We start from the raw sequence: 17,225 nt of genomic DNA, 5'->3' as shown, positions 1-17,225 counted from the left end.
AATATGGCAAGGATGTAATTTTATAACCCTAGATATACTAGATATATATTTCCACGTGAAATTTCAAACCTACCTCACGCCAAACCAATGGATATTTTGACTCGAGATTCAATATAATTAAAACCAAAACCACATATTTGCAATTGCACCTTAAACCAAATCAAGATTGGATTCTAATTTTAGTTTTCTTTGCTTTATATTAAAGATAACTATTAAATTTGATGCTCTATCACATTTTATACTATATGCAAGTAATTTCACATTAAAACTTACAGCTATTTTAATTAAAATATGAAGTATAAACTTCAAGATAAATTTTAGATTTTCACCAAATTCGATATTTACCATAAAATAACCCAAATAAATTTTTAATTATAGAAGTTTATGTAAAGTTGCATTAAATCCCCATTTAGCGGATCAGGCACAATAAATAGTTATGTTAAATTATATAAAAACATCATTGAAAAATATGTTGCCTTTGTTTTATTGAAAATACAGCATTGATAAATATCATAAAGAGAAATATTAGGTCCCAAGTCGTGTAAAATTTTGATAACTCCATATAAAAAACTTTTAAGAGCAAATCCTCGATATTATAAAACTGTAGCTAAAAGAATTGAATGTCACAATCTATAAAGATTATCTACACAAAATAAAAAAATTAAATTTAAATATATAGATTTAACGATTTCAATAGGAATGATTACACGGAATCGCCAATATTACTAAATGAAAAGACAAAACAGCCCAACGCTTATCGCTAAGAGTAAATAAAAATCGAGCGTAACAAAGTAATTTACAATTCAAGTAAAGAAAAAGGAAACTCGTGGAAGAATATATGTTGTAGCGCCAACACGATTTTTACCCTTGCAGCAGCAGTAATAGTTTCTCTCTCATCTTTCACCATCTTCACCTTCCTTTTCGAAGAACAAAACCTTCCGTTTCCCTGATGAATATCGATTAACAACCCTTTTTGTAGGGTTTTGCTCTCCATTGTATTTATCTCGTTATATTCTCTTTCGTTATACAGCCGGATATCGCTTCGCTCTAAGCTAGGTAAAGAAGCTTTTCTTCATTCTTTGTCTAGCTATCTGTATACAAAAGCATATACGTATTGGAGTATTATATACATGCATTACATTGTGTGTGTGAGTGTGTGTGTGTTTTGTATGATAGTATGATTTGCTCTTTTTGTGTGGGTTTTGTATTTATTAAATACCTATACGTTCCATGTTTTTTTTGATCGAACATGTATGATTCTATTAATAGGATTATCGAATCTGTGTGTTTAATGTTTATTTATATGCATGCGTATATTCGATGTTTTTGCTCTTTTTTCTGCATTACATGTAGAAACCATTCTTTTTTTAGATAATTTATCGAACTGTGTATGATGATTTTATTGATTGGATTCTTGGTTTTCTTTTTATAAGAATGCGAAGTGTGTATTACTGTATTTGTTTGTGTGATCGTATATAATTTATACATTATACGTATATAATGATTTACTTTCTATTCTGGGTATAGCTAAAGATCTTACGTGCTCCACTGTTTTCCTATGAGTATATAGACTATTTACTTTTTTTTGTTGAATTTCACTTTCTGTTCAAACAATATAACAGGGTTTCTTTTCTGGAAAAAAAATAAATAAAGATGAAATCACATTCACATGGGTGTGTATTTTGCCACTTTGAACATATTTTTTTTAAATAATTGGTAGGTTTTTAGGTTATGGAATTATTTTAGGTTTAACTATCTTTACCTTCAAGTGTAAATTCAATTCTTATTCAGTTATATCGAAATTAAATGAAGCAAGAATTACCACCACCTCCGCCTATTCCACCAAATTTTATTCCGGCGAAAGTCAACGAGTCAAACCGCCGTCCAATGGCCAGGCGTGAATTGGGCACTAAAGGTCAAAGGATCTCTCTGTTGACCAACCATTTCAACGTGAAACTAAGCAGGACTAACGACCACTTCTATCAATATAGTGTATGTATCTCTTCAACTGTTTTCTACTATATATATTCTACCATATATCATAACATATGTATGATGTATTAATGTTTATTACCTTATAAATCACAAATATCTCTTCTTCAGGTTGCGTTATTTTATGAAGATGGAAATCCAATCGAGGCAAAAGGGATCGGAAGAAAAATACTCGATATGGTTCATAAAACCTACGAATCTGAAATGGGCGGGAAAGGATTTGCGTATGATGGTGAAAAGACTCTTTTTACCGTTGGTTCTTTACCTAGAACTAAGCTCGAGTTCAATGTTGTTTTGGAGAATGCCGCATCAAATAGGTTATACACAATGTTTGACTTTTGACTTTCGTTTTAAGAATCTTGTTTGCTAACAATTAACAAACACGTGGAATTGTTTGTATAGAACTATCCGAGGTGGAAGCCCAAGTGATGGAGAAACAAAGAGATCGAGGCGTGTGCCTCAGTCAAAGCAATTTAAGGTGACTATAAGTTATGCTACAAAGATCCCGATTCAAGCCATTGTTAATGCGCTTCAAGGTCATGATTCTGAGCAATTCCATGAAGCTGTTAGGGTTTTAGATGTTCTTCTTAGACAACACGTTGCGAAACAGTAAGTCATATACATTTGGAAACAAGAAATTATATTTATGATATATTCAATATAACATTAATCATGGATTGTTTTTGGATTATATATATACAGAGGTTGTCTTCTGGTTAAACAGTGTTACTTCCAGAATGACTCACGAAACTTTATAGGAATTGGAGGTGGTGTTGTGGGGTGTAGGGGTTTTCATTCTAGTTTTCGTGCCACTCAATCTGGTTTGAGTTTGAACATGGGTAAAAAAGACTAAACATTTATTTATTTATTTTGTATTATCAATCAACATTGATTTGATTAATCTTTTGTAGATGTATCGACTACAATGATTGTGAAGCCAGGGAAAGTTGTGGACTTTCTTTGTGAGAACCAAAATGTTCGTAACATTAGGGAGATTGATTGGGTGAAGGTAACAAGTTTGATTTGTTTTTTAAATATGTATAAATAGGTTTTATTGATTTTATATATTCTCTAATCTTGATTCTTTTTTTGGTGATTAGGCTAAAAGAATGCTCAAGAATTTGCGTGTCAAGACCTTCCCCTCTAATCGTGAGTACAAAATTATTGGGTTGAGCGAGAAAACATGTAGAGAACAAATGTAGGTTCTATTTGTTACTTTTATATAATGTTTTCCTTTTTTTGAAATCTAAAAGATTAATTTTGTAGGTTTTCAATGAAACAAAAGAATCAAAGAGATGGAAATAGCCCAAGTGAGACAATTGACATAACGGTGTTACAATACTATGCTGATCATCACGGAAGACGCCTTGAATACTCTGTTGATTGCCCATGTCTTGATGTTGGAAAACCAAAGCGACCAGTTTATATCCCACTTGAGGTAATAATATACGTCCTATAAATCTTTTTAGATTTTGTGAACAAATATTAATCACTCAATGGCTCAAAATCTAATGTAAATCCTTTTTATGTTTCTTTTTTACAGTTGTGTGAATTGATTTCCCTACAACGATACACCAAGGCTTTGTCTAATCTACAAAGAGCTTCACTTGTTGAGAAGTCAAGACAAAAGCCTCGTGATCGAATGGCAGCATTGACTGGTGTAAGCTTCTATATCTTAATAATAATAATTATGAAATTAGAAAATGTTAAATAGTAATAAAAAAACATTTTGAATTTTTCTTTTCAGGCACTGAATCAAAATAACTATGGTGCTGATCCTCTTATTAATGCCACTGGGATTACAATCAGTACCACTTTCACACAAGTTGAGGGTCGAGTTTTGGAACCTCCAAAAGTACTTATTATTATTATTATTATTATTATTATTATTATTATTATTATTTGTTCGATAATTTTCTGATCACTCACGTGTGTTTGGTTTGTACTGTTTCACAGTTGAAGTTCGGGAGAGGTGGGGACATGGTGCCACGTGGCGGTCGATGGAACTTCAACAACAAGGTCAATATTCTTCATTTTAACCATTGTTACATTTATTTTTTTAACTTTTTTCACTTCATCTAACGATTAGTTATTGGTCTTCAGACACTTATTGAGCCAAAAAGGATCGCCAATTGGGTTGTAGTCAACTTTTCTGCACGATGTGACATGGATGCCCTTAAGAACAACCTCCGCATTTGTTGTCAAGCAAAAGGAATCGTGAGTTCTCCCACATAAATCATCTATTTGTAATATATCCACAAGTAAAAACTTATAAAAATCAAATAAAAATTACGGGTGATGATGATATTTACAGGAACTTGATCCACCACATGGTGTACTCGATGAGAACCCTCAATTCAAACGTAGTCCTGCTCGTGTTCGTGTTGACAAAATGTTTGAAGCAATAAAAAAGAGACTTCAGGGCCCACCTTATTTTATTCTATGCATCCTCCCTGAACGAAAGAATTCAGATATCTATGGTTTTTACTTTTTACCCTTTTCCTTCATCTTTTAGGGTTTACTTTGTTTGATTTAGACTGATTTTAATTTGTTAAAAAAAAAACGGATATATAATAGGTCCGTGGAAGCGAATATGCCTTGTTGACCATGGGATTGTCACACAATGCATTGCCCCAACTAGGATCAACGACCAGTATGTCACAAACGTGCTTCTCAAGGTCAACGCAAAGGTCTGATTTTCAAACCAAACACACGATTCTACTTCAATTCCTTTCTTTTCTTAATATTCTGAAAAAACTCGAGTCAGTTTATTTATTTATTTATTTTTTCAGATGGGTGGAATAAACTCTTTGTTGTCAATGGAGTTTGCAAATGCTATACCATTGGTGTCACGGACTCCCACGATAATCTTTGGGATGGATGTCTCTCATGGGTCACCTGGACGTGCGGATGTTCCTTCAATTGCTGCTGTTCGTAATAATTAATATTCTTTTTTTTCTTAATTTTATAAAAAAACGATTATGATTTCTTTAATATGTACATTTAGGTTGTAAGCTCAAGGAAATGGCCTCTAATTTCGCAATACAGAGCATCTGTTCGTGCACAATCTGCAAGAGTTGAGATGATTGATGGTTTGTTTAAGCCTATTTCTCATGATAAAGATGAAGGAATGATAAGGTTAAAATTAATTCATATTTCATAAACATTTACGGATTTGAATCTCGAATGCTAAAAAGTATGGATGGATGTTTACATGATTTCAGGGAGCTGTTGGATGACTTCTATTTAAGCACTCCAAAGTTGAAACCGAAGAACATAATCATATTCAGAGATGGTGTAAGCGAATCACAGTTTAATCAAGTGCTCAACATCGAACTCAATCAAATCATTGAAGCGTGTAAGTTCTTGGATGAACAATGGGATCCGAAGTTTTTGTTGATCGTGGCACAAAAGGCTCATCACACAAAGTTCTTCCAAGCCAATTCAGAAGCTAACGTTCCTCCAGGTTTCCGATTTTGAAATTGTTTTGATTTGGATGAACAAAAATTGAATCTTGTTTGTGTTCTTGTGTTACAGGAACAGTGGTTGATAATAAAGTTTGTCATCCTAAGAGCAACGACTTCTATTTATGTGCACAAAATGGACCGATTGTGAGTATTGCGAAAGGATTTGTAAGATATGATTGTGATTAAAGAAATGATTTTGAATTGATTGTATTTGGGTTTTTTTAGGGTACTACACGACCTACGCATTACCATGTGCTTCTTATGTGCTTCTTGATGAGATCGGGTTTTCTGCTGATGAGTTGCAAGAGCTTGTTCATTCGTTATCCTATGTGTAAGTCGATAAAAACTTAATTTTTCTAAATATTAGGTCAAAATTACTAAATTAGTGATTGATTTGGGGATTTTGGGTTTTGTAGGTACCAAAGGAGTACAACTGCTATATCTGTAGGTAGGAATAATGTATATAAGATGCGATAATTAATTAATTATACATTGATTTTGTTACAGGTTTTAAAGTAGAATCTAATGATGTGAAAATGTTTATATATGCAGTTGCTCCGATCTGCTATGCTCATTTGGCGGCAGGACAGGTGGCGCAATTTGTTAAGTTTGATGACATGTCGGACACCACATCTAGTCATAGTGGCGGTGGTGGTGGTGGTGGTGGTGGTGGGTTCACCCAACTGCCCAAGCTTCATAAAAACGTATGGAGTTCTATGTTCTTCTGCTGAACACAATGGTGATGACTGATTTAGGAGATTTGATGAACAGATGAATTCTTGAAGTTAGTTTAGTTTAACTATGTTCACTGGATGCTGATTTTCATTTAGAATGTTGGAACTAATTATATGCTAAATATTGAGGATAAAGTAAGTTCTTAAGCTATATGAGCTATATAAAGTTGTGAGAAACACAAAAAATAAACTGTACACAAGGATACAACTAATAGTCTTCTAAATGAAAGAAAAGGTTACAATTGGATAGTTACAAAGCTGGAAGAAACGCTTTTGAAATAGCCTAAATTTTTTAATATTAAATTGCTAAAATACACTAGACTTAAGCATATTATCATTATTTAAATATATGTAGACATCTTTAGAACACATTGAGGATTGATTGGTGTATAGATCAACAAGATTTGGAGAACATGGGTTGAGCATTATTTTAATCAAAAGAAGCTATATAACATTGATATACAACATTTTTATCCCGAATACTATCTAACTATCGTACCTAGCTATTAAGCCAGTTTAAATATCACGTTCTCCCCCTTAAACGAAATTAAACTCGGTATTTATTATTGCGTTTGTGTTTTAGGTGTGTCGACGTTTTGGTAAAAGTGCTAGCTCATTGATTCTTTGAATTTGTATTTGACTAAAATTTGTCCCTTTTTAACACACTGTTGTATGCTCAATGTCAATGTATTCGCTTCGATCATGAAACACAAATTTTTTCGGTGTGGTTATCCGGTTAACCAATTAATCGTTACTAATTAAAAAAAATATATGTTAAGATTATCGAACCACATAACAAATTTCCTTAAAAAGAACGAATGACAATGAATGATCCATATACTTTGGTTAATTATATTGTTGTTTCTATTGAAATTATGATGAATTATCAAATATCCATGGAATATGGTAAATAATATCGACTAAATAAAAATGTATTTTTTTAATTAATAAATAAAAGATAGTCAAATATTTATTTATTTATGTGAAATGAAAAAGATAATTTTAATGGATATCAACCATTGCTTCCTTACCCATTAGGTTTGGTGGTTTGGGTTTATACTCAGCAGTAGAGGCTACTTCATATGCTTTTGTTGCCTCAAGGGCCCAAACTTGGGTATTGCAAGACCACATATTACGGGATAGCGGCATATATGGTATGGATTCTGATTATGATGGTGCATTGGCTTCTCTTCGTAACAAGCTTCCAGATTCTGACATTAGCAGTTTTACTACTAAAGACACCACCCCCCCCCCCCCCCTAAATCCCAGAGTACGCTGGCGAGTGCCCTTTTTCGTAAAATTGTCCAAGATATGGAAGTTCATCTCGACATGACGGCCTGTCAGAAAGCGGTTTTCCAGTGCTTACGTGCACCACATGCTCAAGATTTTCTTCTTGCTATCCCTATAGATGGGATTGACCAACATATGTCTCCTGTGGATTATCGTACTATCCTCAAATATCGACTCATGATTCCAATATTTCCAGCTGACGAGATATGTTTGGTGTGTCGCAAGACATGTTTGGACTCCTTTGGAGAGCATGCAGTTCACTGTAAAAAAAACTCTCGGGGTTCAAATACAAGCACGATATGGTCAGAAATGTTTTGTTCGATATATTCAAGCGTGCAAGAGTTTCCGCTAAGAAAGAGACACCTGTGAATTTCTTGACTGACCCGACAGAAGGAAGGTCAACCCTTAGACCGGCTGACATTTTGATTTTTGGATAGGTCGGAGGGAAACATGCATGTGTGGACCTTACAGGGGTATCCCCTCTCGTGGGATTGAGGGCGGGGGGTTTAACGGCAGGACTAACTGCTTTAAAAGCTGCTACCAGCAAAGTCGACAAACATGAGAAATCGTGCATGGAAAATCAACACATGTTCATACCATTTGCGTTTGATACGTTTGGTTTCCTAGCAACAGATGCGGTAGAGCTTCTTAATAGAGTACAAGAGATTATGCATTGCAATGGTATCCCCTAGTTCTATGAATGTAGTCTTTAAAAGATTGAGATTTGCTATACAAAAAGACTTAGCGGCGCAGTTTGTTGCCCGTTTGCCATCTCACTTGTTGTACGATGATAATTAAATCCAAGAGACTTATGCAAATCTTTGAATTTTCTTTTCAAAAGAAAAATATAAAAAATATCACAATTAGTATTTGTAATTGGAAATTTCTAACAAATAATTTGATATTAAACATAAACAATATTTTAAAAATAGAAAAAAAAACGGTTTTTCGGTTAACTATCCATAGCAAAAAAAAAAACATTAACCGTAACCGAACCGAAAAATCAAAGATTTTACCGGTTCGGTTAACCAAACCGAAAAATTCAAAAATATCGATTTGATTAAAGCTAGTTTGTCATCACATGGTTACAGGTTAAATTCAACTCCAAATTGTACAAGGACTTTCAAGATTTTCTTAATTTAACTCAATCAAAAATATAGGTTCACTTGACTATAACCAATGTATGCTCTTTAGAATAAGTAACACAACAATTATTTAGCTCAATCCTAACACTTATCCTGTGAAAATCAATTAAATCTATCTTCTAAGTTTGGAAAAATTTGACAAAACTGAAATTGAATACAATGATATACTGATAAATAAAAACATATAGATATATAATAACATAAAATTTATGTCGTTTTAACTAGTTGAGCTCAGTGAATTACACAACCACACTTCAAAAAGATTAGTCGTAGGAGATGAGAGATCCTTAAATAACATCGAATTACAAATCCAAAAAGTGGAAATAAAGAAAACCGACAATTCTAAGGCATTCTCCCTTATTAATGGGTAAAAATAGACTTTATACCCCTACACTGTCAAAAAAAAAAATTGATGGACCATTTAAAACGGAACTTGACAGTTAGTTGTGTTACAGTGATATTTACCCAAAAAAAAAAAATCTAAGGATAAAAGCATTAACCCAAATATCACCATTTAAGAGGCTTGCTACATTACATTATGCAATTCCAAACCCTAAAAATGCGTATCTCTTTTGAGAGGAACTATATAGTTAAAAAAAAATATATGGAACTACATTACATTATGCAATCCCACCCAGTTATGCAGCTACAATAATGTTTGGTGTGGTTAAAAAATATGTATCAGATTTATTATGAATACCATAATAGGTGCTCTAAGATACATATACTCAATTATTGTTGAATTCAATATGCATGGTCGTATAGCCACTTCGGAAAAAAAATGTTATTGCAAAATATGACATGATCCCTAACCTATCAGCAATAAATGATACTTGTTACGCCAATCTTAACTTCTAATATTTTCAACGAACAGATTTTTAATGTTTGCCAAAAAAAATTAGTAAACTAGTGGATACACGTAAATATATATTATCATCTATACAAGCAACATTCTAGATACAGTATCAAACATCAAACATCACAAATACAATAAAACTTAAAGCAACAATGCAACCTTGGAGCACATCTAGTACTATGATATTGCAATCATTATTTACATATTTTTATGAATAATGTAGATTGTTATTTAATATATTAATAGAAGGAAAATTACTCCACCCAAAAAGATTATAATCGATATATAGCAAGCATCCAAGTAAAAAACTAAAAATCAACATCCATGTGTTAATATGTTCTCAAAATCTCATCAATCAACAAACATAAATATCCAGATAACATACTTTAAGAATTCATGTTTGTATCATCAAAAATCAATCATAACCACCATTGTTGTTCAGCAGAAGAACATGGAACTAGAAACCTTATCATGAAGCTTTGGCAACTGGGTGAAAGTAGAACCACCCACACCACCACCACTGTGACTAGACGCAGTCTCTGACATGTCATCAAACTTCACAAACTGTGCCACCTGTCCTGCCGCCAAATGAGCATAGCAGATCGGAGCAACTGCATATATAAACATTTTCACATCATTAGATTCTACTTTAAAACCTGTAACAAAATCAATGTATAATTAATTAATTATCGCATCTTATATACATTATTCCTACCTACAGATATAGCAGTTGTACTCCTTTGGTACCTACAAAACCCAAAATCCCCAAATCAATCACTAATTTAGTAATTTTGACCTAATATTTAGAAAAATTAAGTTTTTATCGACTTACACATAGGATAACGAATGAACAAGCTCTTGCAACTCATCAGCAGAAAACCCGATCTCATCAAGAAGCACATGGTAATGCGTAGGTCGTGTAGTACCCTAAAAAAACCCAAATACAATCAATTCAAAATCATTTCTTTAATCACAATCATATCTTACAAATCCTTTCGCAATACTCACAATCGGTCCATTTTGTGCACATAAATAGAAGTCGTTGCTCTTAGGATGACAAACTTTATTATCAACCACTGTTCCTGTAACACAAGAACACAAACAAGATTCAATTTTTGTTCATCCAAATCAAAACAATTTCAAAATCGGAAACCTGGAGGAACGTTAGCTTCTGAATTGGCTTGGAAGAACTTTGTGTGATGAGCCTTTTGTGCCACGATCAACAAAAACTTCGGATCCCATTGTTCATCCAAGAACTTACACGCTTCAATGATTTGATTGAGTTCGATGTTGAGCACTTGATTAAACTGTGATTCGCTTACACCATCTCTGAATATGATTATGTTCTTCGGTTTCAACTTTGGAGTGCTTAAATAGAAGTCATCCAACAGCTCCCTGAAATCATGTAAACATCCATCCATACTTTTTAGCATTCGAGATTCAAATCCGTAAATGTTTATGAAATATGAATTAATTTTAACCTTATCATTCCTTCATCTTTATCATGAGAAATAGGCTTAAACAAACCATCAATCATCTCAACTCTTGCAGATTGTGCACGAACAGATGCTCTGTATCGCGAAATTTGTGGCCATTTCCTTGAGCTTACAACCTAAATGTACATATTAAAAGTATATTATTAACTATTATTGTATTAGATTAAAGAATGTGAAAGAAATTAAAAATGTGTGATAAAATATACAGCAGCAATTGAGGGAACATCCGCACGTCCAGGTGAACCATGGGAGACATCCATCCCAAAGATTATAGTGGGAGTCCGTGACACCAATGGGATAGCATTTGACAACTCAACTGACAACAAAGAGTTTATTCCACCCATCTGAATAAAAAAAATAATAAATTAAATTAATATGACTCGAGTTCAAGAATTTTTTTTTAAAATGTGTTTGGATTGAAAATAAGACCTTTGCATTGATCTTGAGAAGCATGTTTGTGACATACTGGTCGTTGATCTTAGTCGGGGCGATGCACTGTGTGACAATCCCATGGTCCACGAGACATTTTCGTTTCCATGGACCTGTGATTAATACATCAGTCTCAGTACCAGTACCAGTATAATAATATTAAACAGAGTAAATATTAAAAGATGAAGAAAAAGGGTAAAAACCGTAGATGTCGGAATTTTTTCGTTCAGGGAGGATGCATAGAATGAATGAAGGTGGGCCCGGGAGTCTTTGTCTTATAGCTTCAAACATTTTGTCAACACGAATGGGGGCAGGGCTACGTTTAAACTGAGGGTTCTCTTCGATCACACCAAATGGTGGATCGAGTTCCTGTATACATTACACAAAAAAAGATATATTAATTTTCAAATTTTGTAAGTTTTTATGATGTTATATTACAAATAGATGTGGATTAATTATGTGAGAGAACTCACGATTCCTTTTGCTTGAGAACACATGCGGAGATTGTTCTTGAGGGCATTCATGTCACATCGCGCAGAAAAGTTGACTACAACCCAACAGCTTATCCTTGAAGGCTCAACAAGTGTCTGGATTAAGACTAGAATATGTAAATGTTAGATTTAATGAAAAAATGAAAATATGGTTAAAATGGAGAGGGTTGAGTTTGACCTTGTTGTTGAAGTTCCACCGACCTCCACGTGGCACCATGTCTCCTCCTCTCCCGAATCTCAACTAAAAAAAGTACAAACAAATAAAATGTTTAATTACATTATTAATAATATAAATTTGAAAAAAAAATGTTTAATTAATTGTAATTTTACCTTTGGAGGTTCCAAAACTCGACCCTCAACTTGTGTGAAAGTGGTACTGATTGTAATCCCAGTGGCATTAATAAGAGGATCAGCACCATAGTTACTTTGATTCAGTGCCTGATCAAAAGGATAATTCAAATAGTTTTTACTTTTTATATTACAATTTAATTAATATTTTCTATTTTCGTAATTGATATTAAGATATCGAAGCTTACACCAGTCAATGCTTGCATTCGATCACGTGGCTTTTGTCGTGACTTCTCAACAAGTGAAGCTCTTTGTAAATTAGACAAAGCCTTGGTGTATCGTTGAAGGGAAATCAAATCACACAACTATAAAAAAAAAAATAATAATAAAAGGATTTAGATTGGATTTGGGTGATTAATATTTGTTAACAAAATCTGAAAAGGTTTATATATTTAATTACCTCAAGTGGGATATAAACTGGTCGCTTAGGTTTTCCAACATCAAGACATGGGCAATCAGCAGAGTATTCAAGGTGTATTTGTCGATACTCAGCATAGTATTGAAACACTGTTATGTCAATGGCTTCATTTGGGCTATACCCATCTCTTTGATTCTTTTGTTTCAATGAAAACCTACAAAGTTAATTATTTAGATTTCAAACGTATGAAAATGTTGATTGAATGACATGAAATGATTGAACAAATTCACTAACCTCTGTTCTCTACATGTTTTCTCACTCAATCCAATGATCTTATACTCCAGATTCGAGGGTAAGGTCTTGATGCGAAGGTTCTTCAGCATTCTTTTTGCCTAATCACCAAAAAAGAATCAAATTCAACGTTTGAAATTTTGAATCGATAAGTTTAAAACAGAACAAAATTGTTATACCTTGATCCAATCGATCTCCCTTAAGCTGCGAACGTTTTGGTTTTCAAATAGGAAATCCACAACTTTCCCTGGCTTCACAATCATTGTTGTCGATACATCTGTAATTGAATCAAATCAATGTTGATTGATAATCAGTCATAGCATTATAATTTTTAAAATTAGACAGAAAAAAGATGAAATCGTTAGTGTTTTTTTACCCATGTTCAAACTCAGCCCAGATTGGGTGGCGCGAAAACTTGAATGGAACCCCCTGCAACCCACAACACCACCTCCAATGCTTATGAAGTTTCTGGAATCATTTTGAAAGTAGCATTGTCTAACCAGAAGACAACCTCTGTGTATAATCCCAATTAAACCATGATTAATGTAATTGAACGTAAATACATGAATAACTGGCTAGAATTTCTTGTTTACATATGTATATGACTTACTGTTTCGCAGCGTGTTGGCGAAGAAGAACATCTAAAACCCTAACCGCTTCATGAAATTGCTCTGAATCGTGACCTTGAAGCGCATTAACAATGGCTTGAATTGGGATTTTTGTAGCGTAGCTTAAAGTGACCTTGTATTGTTTCGATTGAGGCACACGTCTGGACCTCTTCGTTTCTCCTTCACTTGGGCTTCCACCTCGGATAGTTCTATACAAACAATTCCACGAGTTTGTTGATTGTTATCAACAAGATTCTTAAAAGGAAACTCAAAAGTCAAACATTGTTTATCACCTATTTGATGCGGCATTTTCCAGAACAACATTGAACTCGAGCTTAGTTGCAGGTAAACCACCAACGGTGAAAAGAGTCTTTTCACCATCGTACGCAAAACCTTTGCCACCCATTTCAGATTCGTAGGTTTTATGAACCATATCGAGTATTTTTCTTCCGATCCCTTTTGCCTCGACGGGATTTCCATCTTCGTAAAATAAACCAACCTGAAGAACAGATATTTGTGATTCATAACTTCATAAGTAACCTCATATCATGTTACGAACTATGGCAGGATATAAATAGTAAAAACGAGTTGAAATCATGATATATATACACTGTATTGATAGAAGTGGTCATTAGTCCTGCTTAATTTGACATTGAAATGGTTGGTCAACAGAGAGATCCTTTGACCTTTAGTGCCCAATTCACGCCTGGCCATTGGACGCCGGTTTGACTCGTTGACTTTTGCTGGAACAAAATTTGATGGAATAGGCGGAGGTGGTGGCAATTCCTTCATTTTTTGGTAATTCTGTATGTCATGAGAACAATATAAAATGTTATCTTTCACCATTAAAGAAGCTTTGAGAGAAAGAAGATGAAAGAAAAGATGATATTCAAGTCTGTTTCATTTCATTGATCTCACTGATCTATATACATTGATACATAAATAACTGTTTCTATCAAACAGAACTAACAACCTTTATATGAAATTACAATAATACCCTTTAACTAACTAACTAACTGTCATTTAATAATAGTCTAACAAAAACACGTCAGCAACTGTAGTTCTAATCGTTATACTTTCAAAAAGAACACTAAAATGTTATACTCTACCATTGTATAAAAGGAACTTGCTAAAATTATGTAGCTCCCTTTTTTTATTTATCATCCTACTTTTAACTCATGAATGTGACATATATTATCCTTTTACAAAATGTTATACTCTACCATTGTATGAACAATGACCAAAAATATTAACAAAAATAAGTAGGAACAGGTGGAAGACTTAGTTCGTTGCAGAAAAGAATACCCAGACTAGAAAGTAAAACGTCAAATCTCGCATAGATGCAAACACATTGAGCAAGATGAAAGATATATACAGTCAACTTACACTATTTAAGAAGAAAACCCATTATTCAACCAACAAAATCATACATCGTCAAATCAGTTACGAAACATTCAACTATTTCTCAGTGTAAATCGTGAAAAACAAACATCGATCGAAGATATACGTAGATACAGACTCGAAATGAATCGGATGAGAAATATTTCAGTAAAACCACGTTGTCCAGTCAACCGGAAAACAAAAACGAACACAAACAACATACATTTCGTTAATCTATATAAGCTAAGCTAAGTTTACGATCATATTACTCTTTTTTGATACCCAAATCCAGAAACACAAGTTAAAGCATGTATATATAAACCATGGATCGATGCATGTATATATGATTCTGCATATACATATGAAAACCAAGAGAAAAACGAGAGATGATATACCTAGCTTAACAAGTCGCCGGAGGTATAATGAAGAAGAAGAAGAGAGAAATGATGTAAAATGGAGTTATGAGAAACGAAGGGTTTTTTTCAGCGATTTATAAAGAGAAAAAGCTTCGATGAGAGAGAGATAATCTGTTTCTGCTGCAGCTGCTGCTGCCTACTGGGAAATAATCGTGCACAAGCTTGTCTCCGCCACGTGTATTCTTTTCATTGATTCGAAATGTGACTTTACCCGTTTTACCCTCGGACAAGTGCTACTTATGGGGTAACAAGGATGGGTAGTTTTGTCCTTTCGTTATTGTAATGGCTTAATGGGTGTGCGTATATGGCCACGTTCATTTCTTGTACGTAACGGAATTCAGGAAAAATAATTCTATTTAGTTTGTTTTATTATCCTCACAAAATCGTGTCAAATACAAATGAAGTTAAAATTGTACTAAAAACTAGTATAGCATTAAGAAAAATGAAGAAGAGTTTTTCTAATACATTTGTTATTTAAAGGTATTAATTAAACTTACTAGGAAATACAATATTTTATTGGAAAAAATACAAAACTAGCCATTTTTCTAATTAGTTATCAAAAAATAGTAAAAAAAAACTCACTTCCCCAAAAAAGCCCACAAAATAGTAGTCAACAGAGGATCACTACGGTCAACGCTTGTTGACTACTCTTTTTCCCTAATGGGCTACTGTTTCAAGGGGTCGTTTACTTTTTCGTAGCCCATTAACCCAAAGTATATAATGAAAAAAAATTCAGATTAGGTCATTTTCCTATTGTTTTCTTTTGTTTGGCTACGTTTTTCTCTCAATGGAGCACCCGATATTCAACCAGGTTTGTCTACTTTTCTTAAAAAATTTACCGTGTTTGTGATTAGAAGTAGGTTTTGTTTATGGGGATAAAAAAAATTTGAAAAAAAATATATAAAACTGTACAAGTGTCCAATGCACTGTTTGTGCAGTGTCGACTTGTACACCGTAGGTTTTATATGAAACCGTACGGACGTTTTTTTCGTTTTTTTAAAATAGTATCAATAGAATAGGAATTGGATGTATTTTTGTGTGGTGTGTGTGTGTGTGTGTCTGTGTGTGTGTATATATATATATATATATATATATATATATATATATATAGGGCTTAGGGAATATGTGGTTGTTATGTACCTAAACTTATATATAGAACCCTCCAAACAATGTAGTTTTGATCCATTTATATCCAAACTAATCATGATATCTCTTTTACTATTCTTTATTAATCATGTGACTTACTAAATCGATCAAATTTATATTCTTTTTCTTCATTGTGTTTAAGAACTTAAAGCATTAAAAGTCATGAACATTTCATCAACCCTAATAAAATCTAAATGAAAACTAATAGAATAAAAGATAAAAGAAGAACATATCATAACTCAATCAAGTTTTTCACAAAATCATTGGATATATTTTTTCAGTTGAAATACAAAACGCTTGAGTTATATTCGTTAAAAACTATTGATTTTTTATTTTCTTAATAAACTCAATAATCATTTGCAATAGAAATATACATAATTGATCTTTTCCATACTATAATTGAACTTAATTTAATGGTATTATATTAAAACAAAACTAAGATAAAATGAAATTAAATTTGTTTTGTTTAAAACTAGGTCGTTTAAAAGGTTCTATACATAAGCTTAGGTACATAACAATCACATATTCACTTTTCTCATATATATATATATATATATATATATATATATATATATATATATATATATATATATATATATATATATATAAAAGGAAACCGTAGGTTTCACAAAAAAACCGTTTTTCTTTTATTAAAAAAATTTAATAGCCAATAAACATTTGTATCCCCTTGTATGTATCTTATGATTCAATGTTTTGCATCTTGTTAAAAATAATGTTATTTTCTATGTCTCAATTTTATATATATATATATATATAT

At 32.9% G+C, this 17,225-nt stretch overlaps 1 protein-coding gene and 1 pseudogene across 2 annotated transcripts; one reads left to right on the top strand and one right to left on the bottom strand.

Annotated features, from left to right (window-relative positions):
- The first annotated feature begins 1,806 nt into the window (after positions 1 to 1,806).
- On the top strand, positions 1,807 to 6,340 carry LOC145030066 (protein argonaute 4A-like; annotated as a pseudogene). Its single transcript, XR_013676591.1, has 20 exons — positions 1,807 to 1,992; positions 2,104 to 2,309; positions 2,395 to 2,601; positions 2,695 to 2,831; positions 2,904 to 3,001; positions 3,093 to 3,190; positions 3,259 to 3,430; positions 3,536 to 3,652; positions 3,740 to 3,847; positions 3,949 to 4,011; positions 4,096 to 4,209; positions 4,307 to 4,472; positions 4,570 to 4,682; positions 4,785 to 4,922; positions 5,000 to 5,130; positions 5,217 to 5,458; positions 5,530 to 5,603; positions 5,685 to 5,790; positions 5,876 to 5,907; positions 6,012 to 6,340. The product of XR_013676591.1 is annotated as a protein argonaute 4A-like (transcript).
- A 3,453-nt stretch (positions 6,341 to 9,793) lies between these two features.
- LOC145031529 (protein argonaute 4A-like) lies at positions 9,794 to 15,316 on the bottom strand. Its single transcript, XM_078980105.1, has 21 exons — positions 15,281 to 15,316; positions 14,115 to 14,309; positions 13,799 to 14,004; positions 13,508 to 13,714; positions 13,274 to 13,410; positions 13,077 to 13,174; positions 12,901 to 12,998; positions 12,649 to 12,820; positions 12,437 to 12,553; positions 12,231 to 12,338; positions 12,079 to 12,141; positions 11,883 to 11,996; positions 11,613 to 11,778; positions 11,410 to 11,522; positions 11,187 to 11,324; positions 10,966 to 11,096; positions 10,638 to 10,879; positions 10,493 to 10,566; positions 10,317 to 10,411; positions 10,200 to 10,231; positions 9,794 to 10,095 (listed from the first exon to the last, which is right to left on the bottom strand). The coding sequence occupies exons 2-21, from the start codon at positions 14,295 to 14,297 to the stop codon at positions 9,923 to 9,925; spliced, it is 2,667 nt and encodes an 888-aa protein (XP_078836231.1). The 5' UTR covers positions 14,298 to 14,309; positions 15,281 to 15,316; the 3' UTR covers positions 9,794 to 9,922.
- Positions 15,317 to 17,225: the final 1,909 nt, after the last annotated feature.

The sequence above is a fragment of the Lactuca saligna genome, chromosome 2 (assembly GCF_052625555.1).
Source record: "Lactuca saligna cultivar CGN05327 chromosome 2, ASM5262555v1, whole genome shotgun sequence".
Classification (NCBI taxonomy): Eukaryota; Viridiplantae; Streptophyta; class Magnoliopsida; order Asterales; family Asteraceae; genus Lactuca; species Lactuca saligna.
This window is presented reverse-complemented; position numbering and strand designations above follow the sequence as displayed.

Excerpts from the sequence above, each read along its gene's own strand:
- LOC145031529 (XM_078980105.1), bottom strand. The coding sequence starts at position 14,297 with ATGAAGGAATTGCCACCACCTCCGCCTATTCCATCAAATTTTGTTCCA. Across the intron at positions 13,411-13,507 it reads CGCCAACACGCTGCGAAACA|AGGTTGTCTTCTGGTTAGAC; the intron begins GTAAGTCATATA and ends GATTATACACAG. Across the intron at positions 11,997-12,078 it reads GGTGGAACTTCAACAACAAG|ACACTTGTTGAGCCTTCAAG; the intron begins GTCAAACTCAAC and ends GTCTTAATCCAG.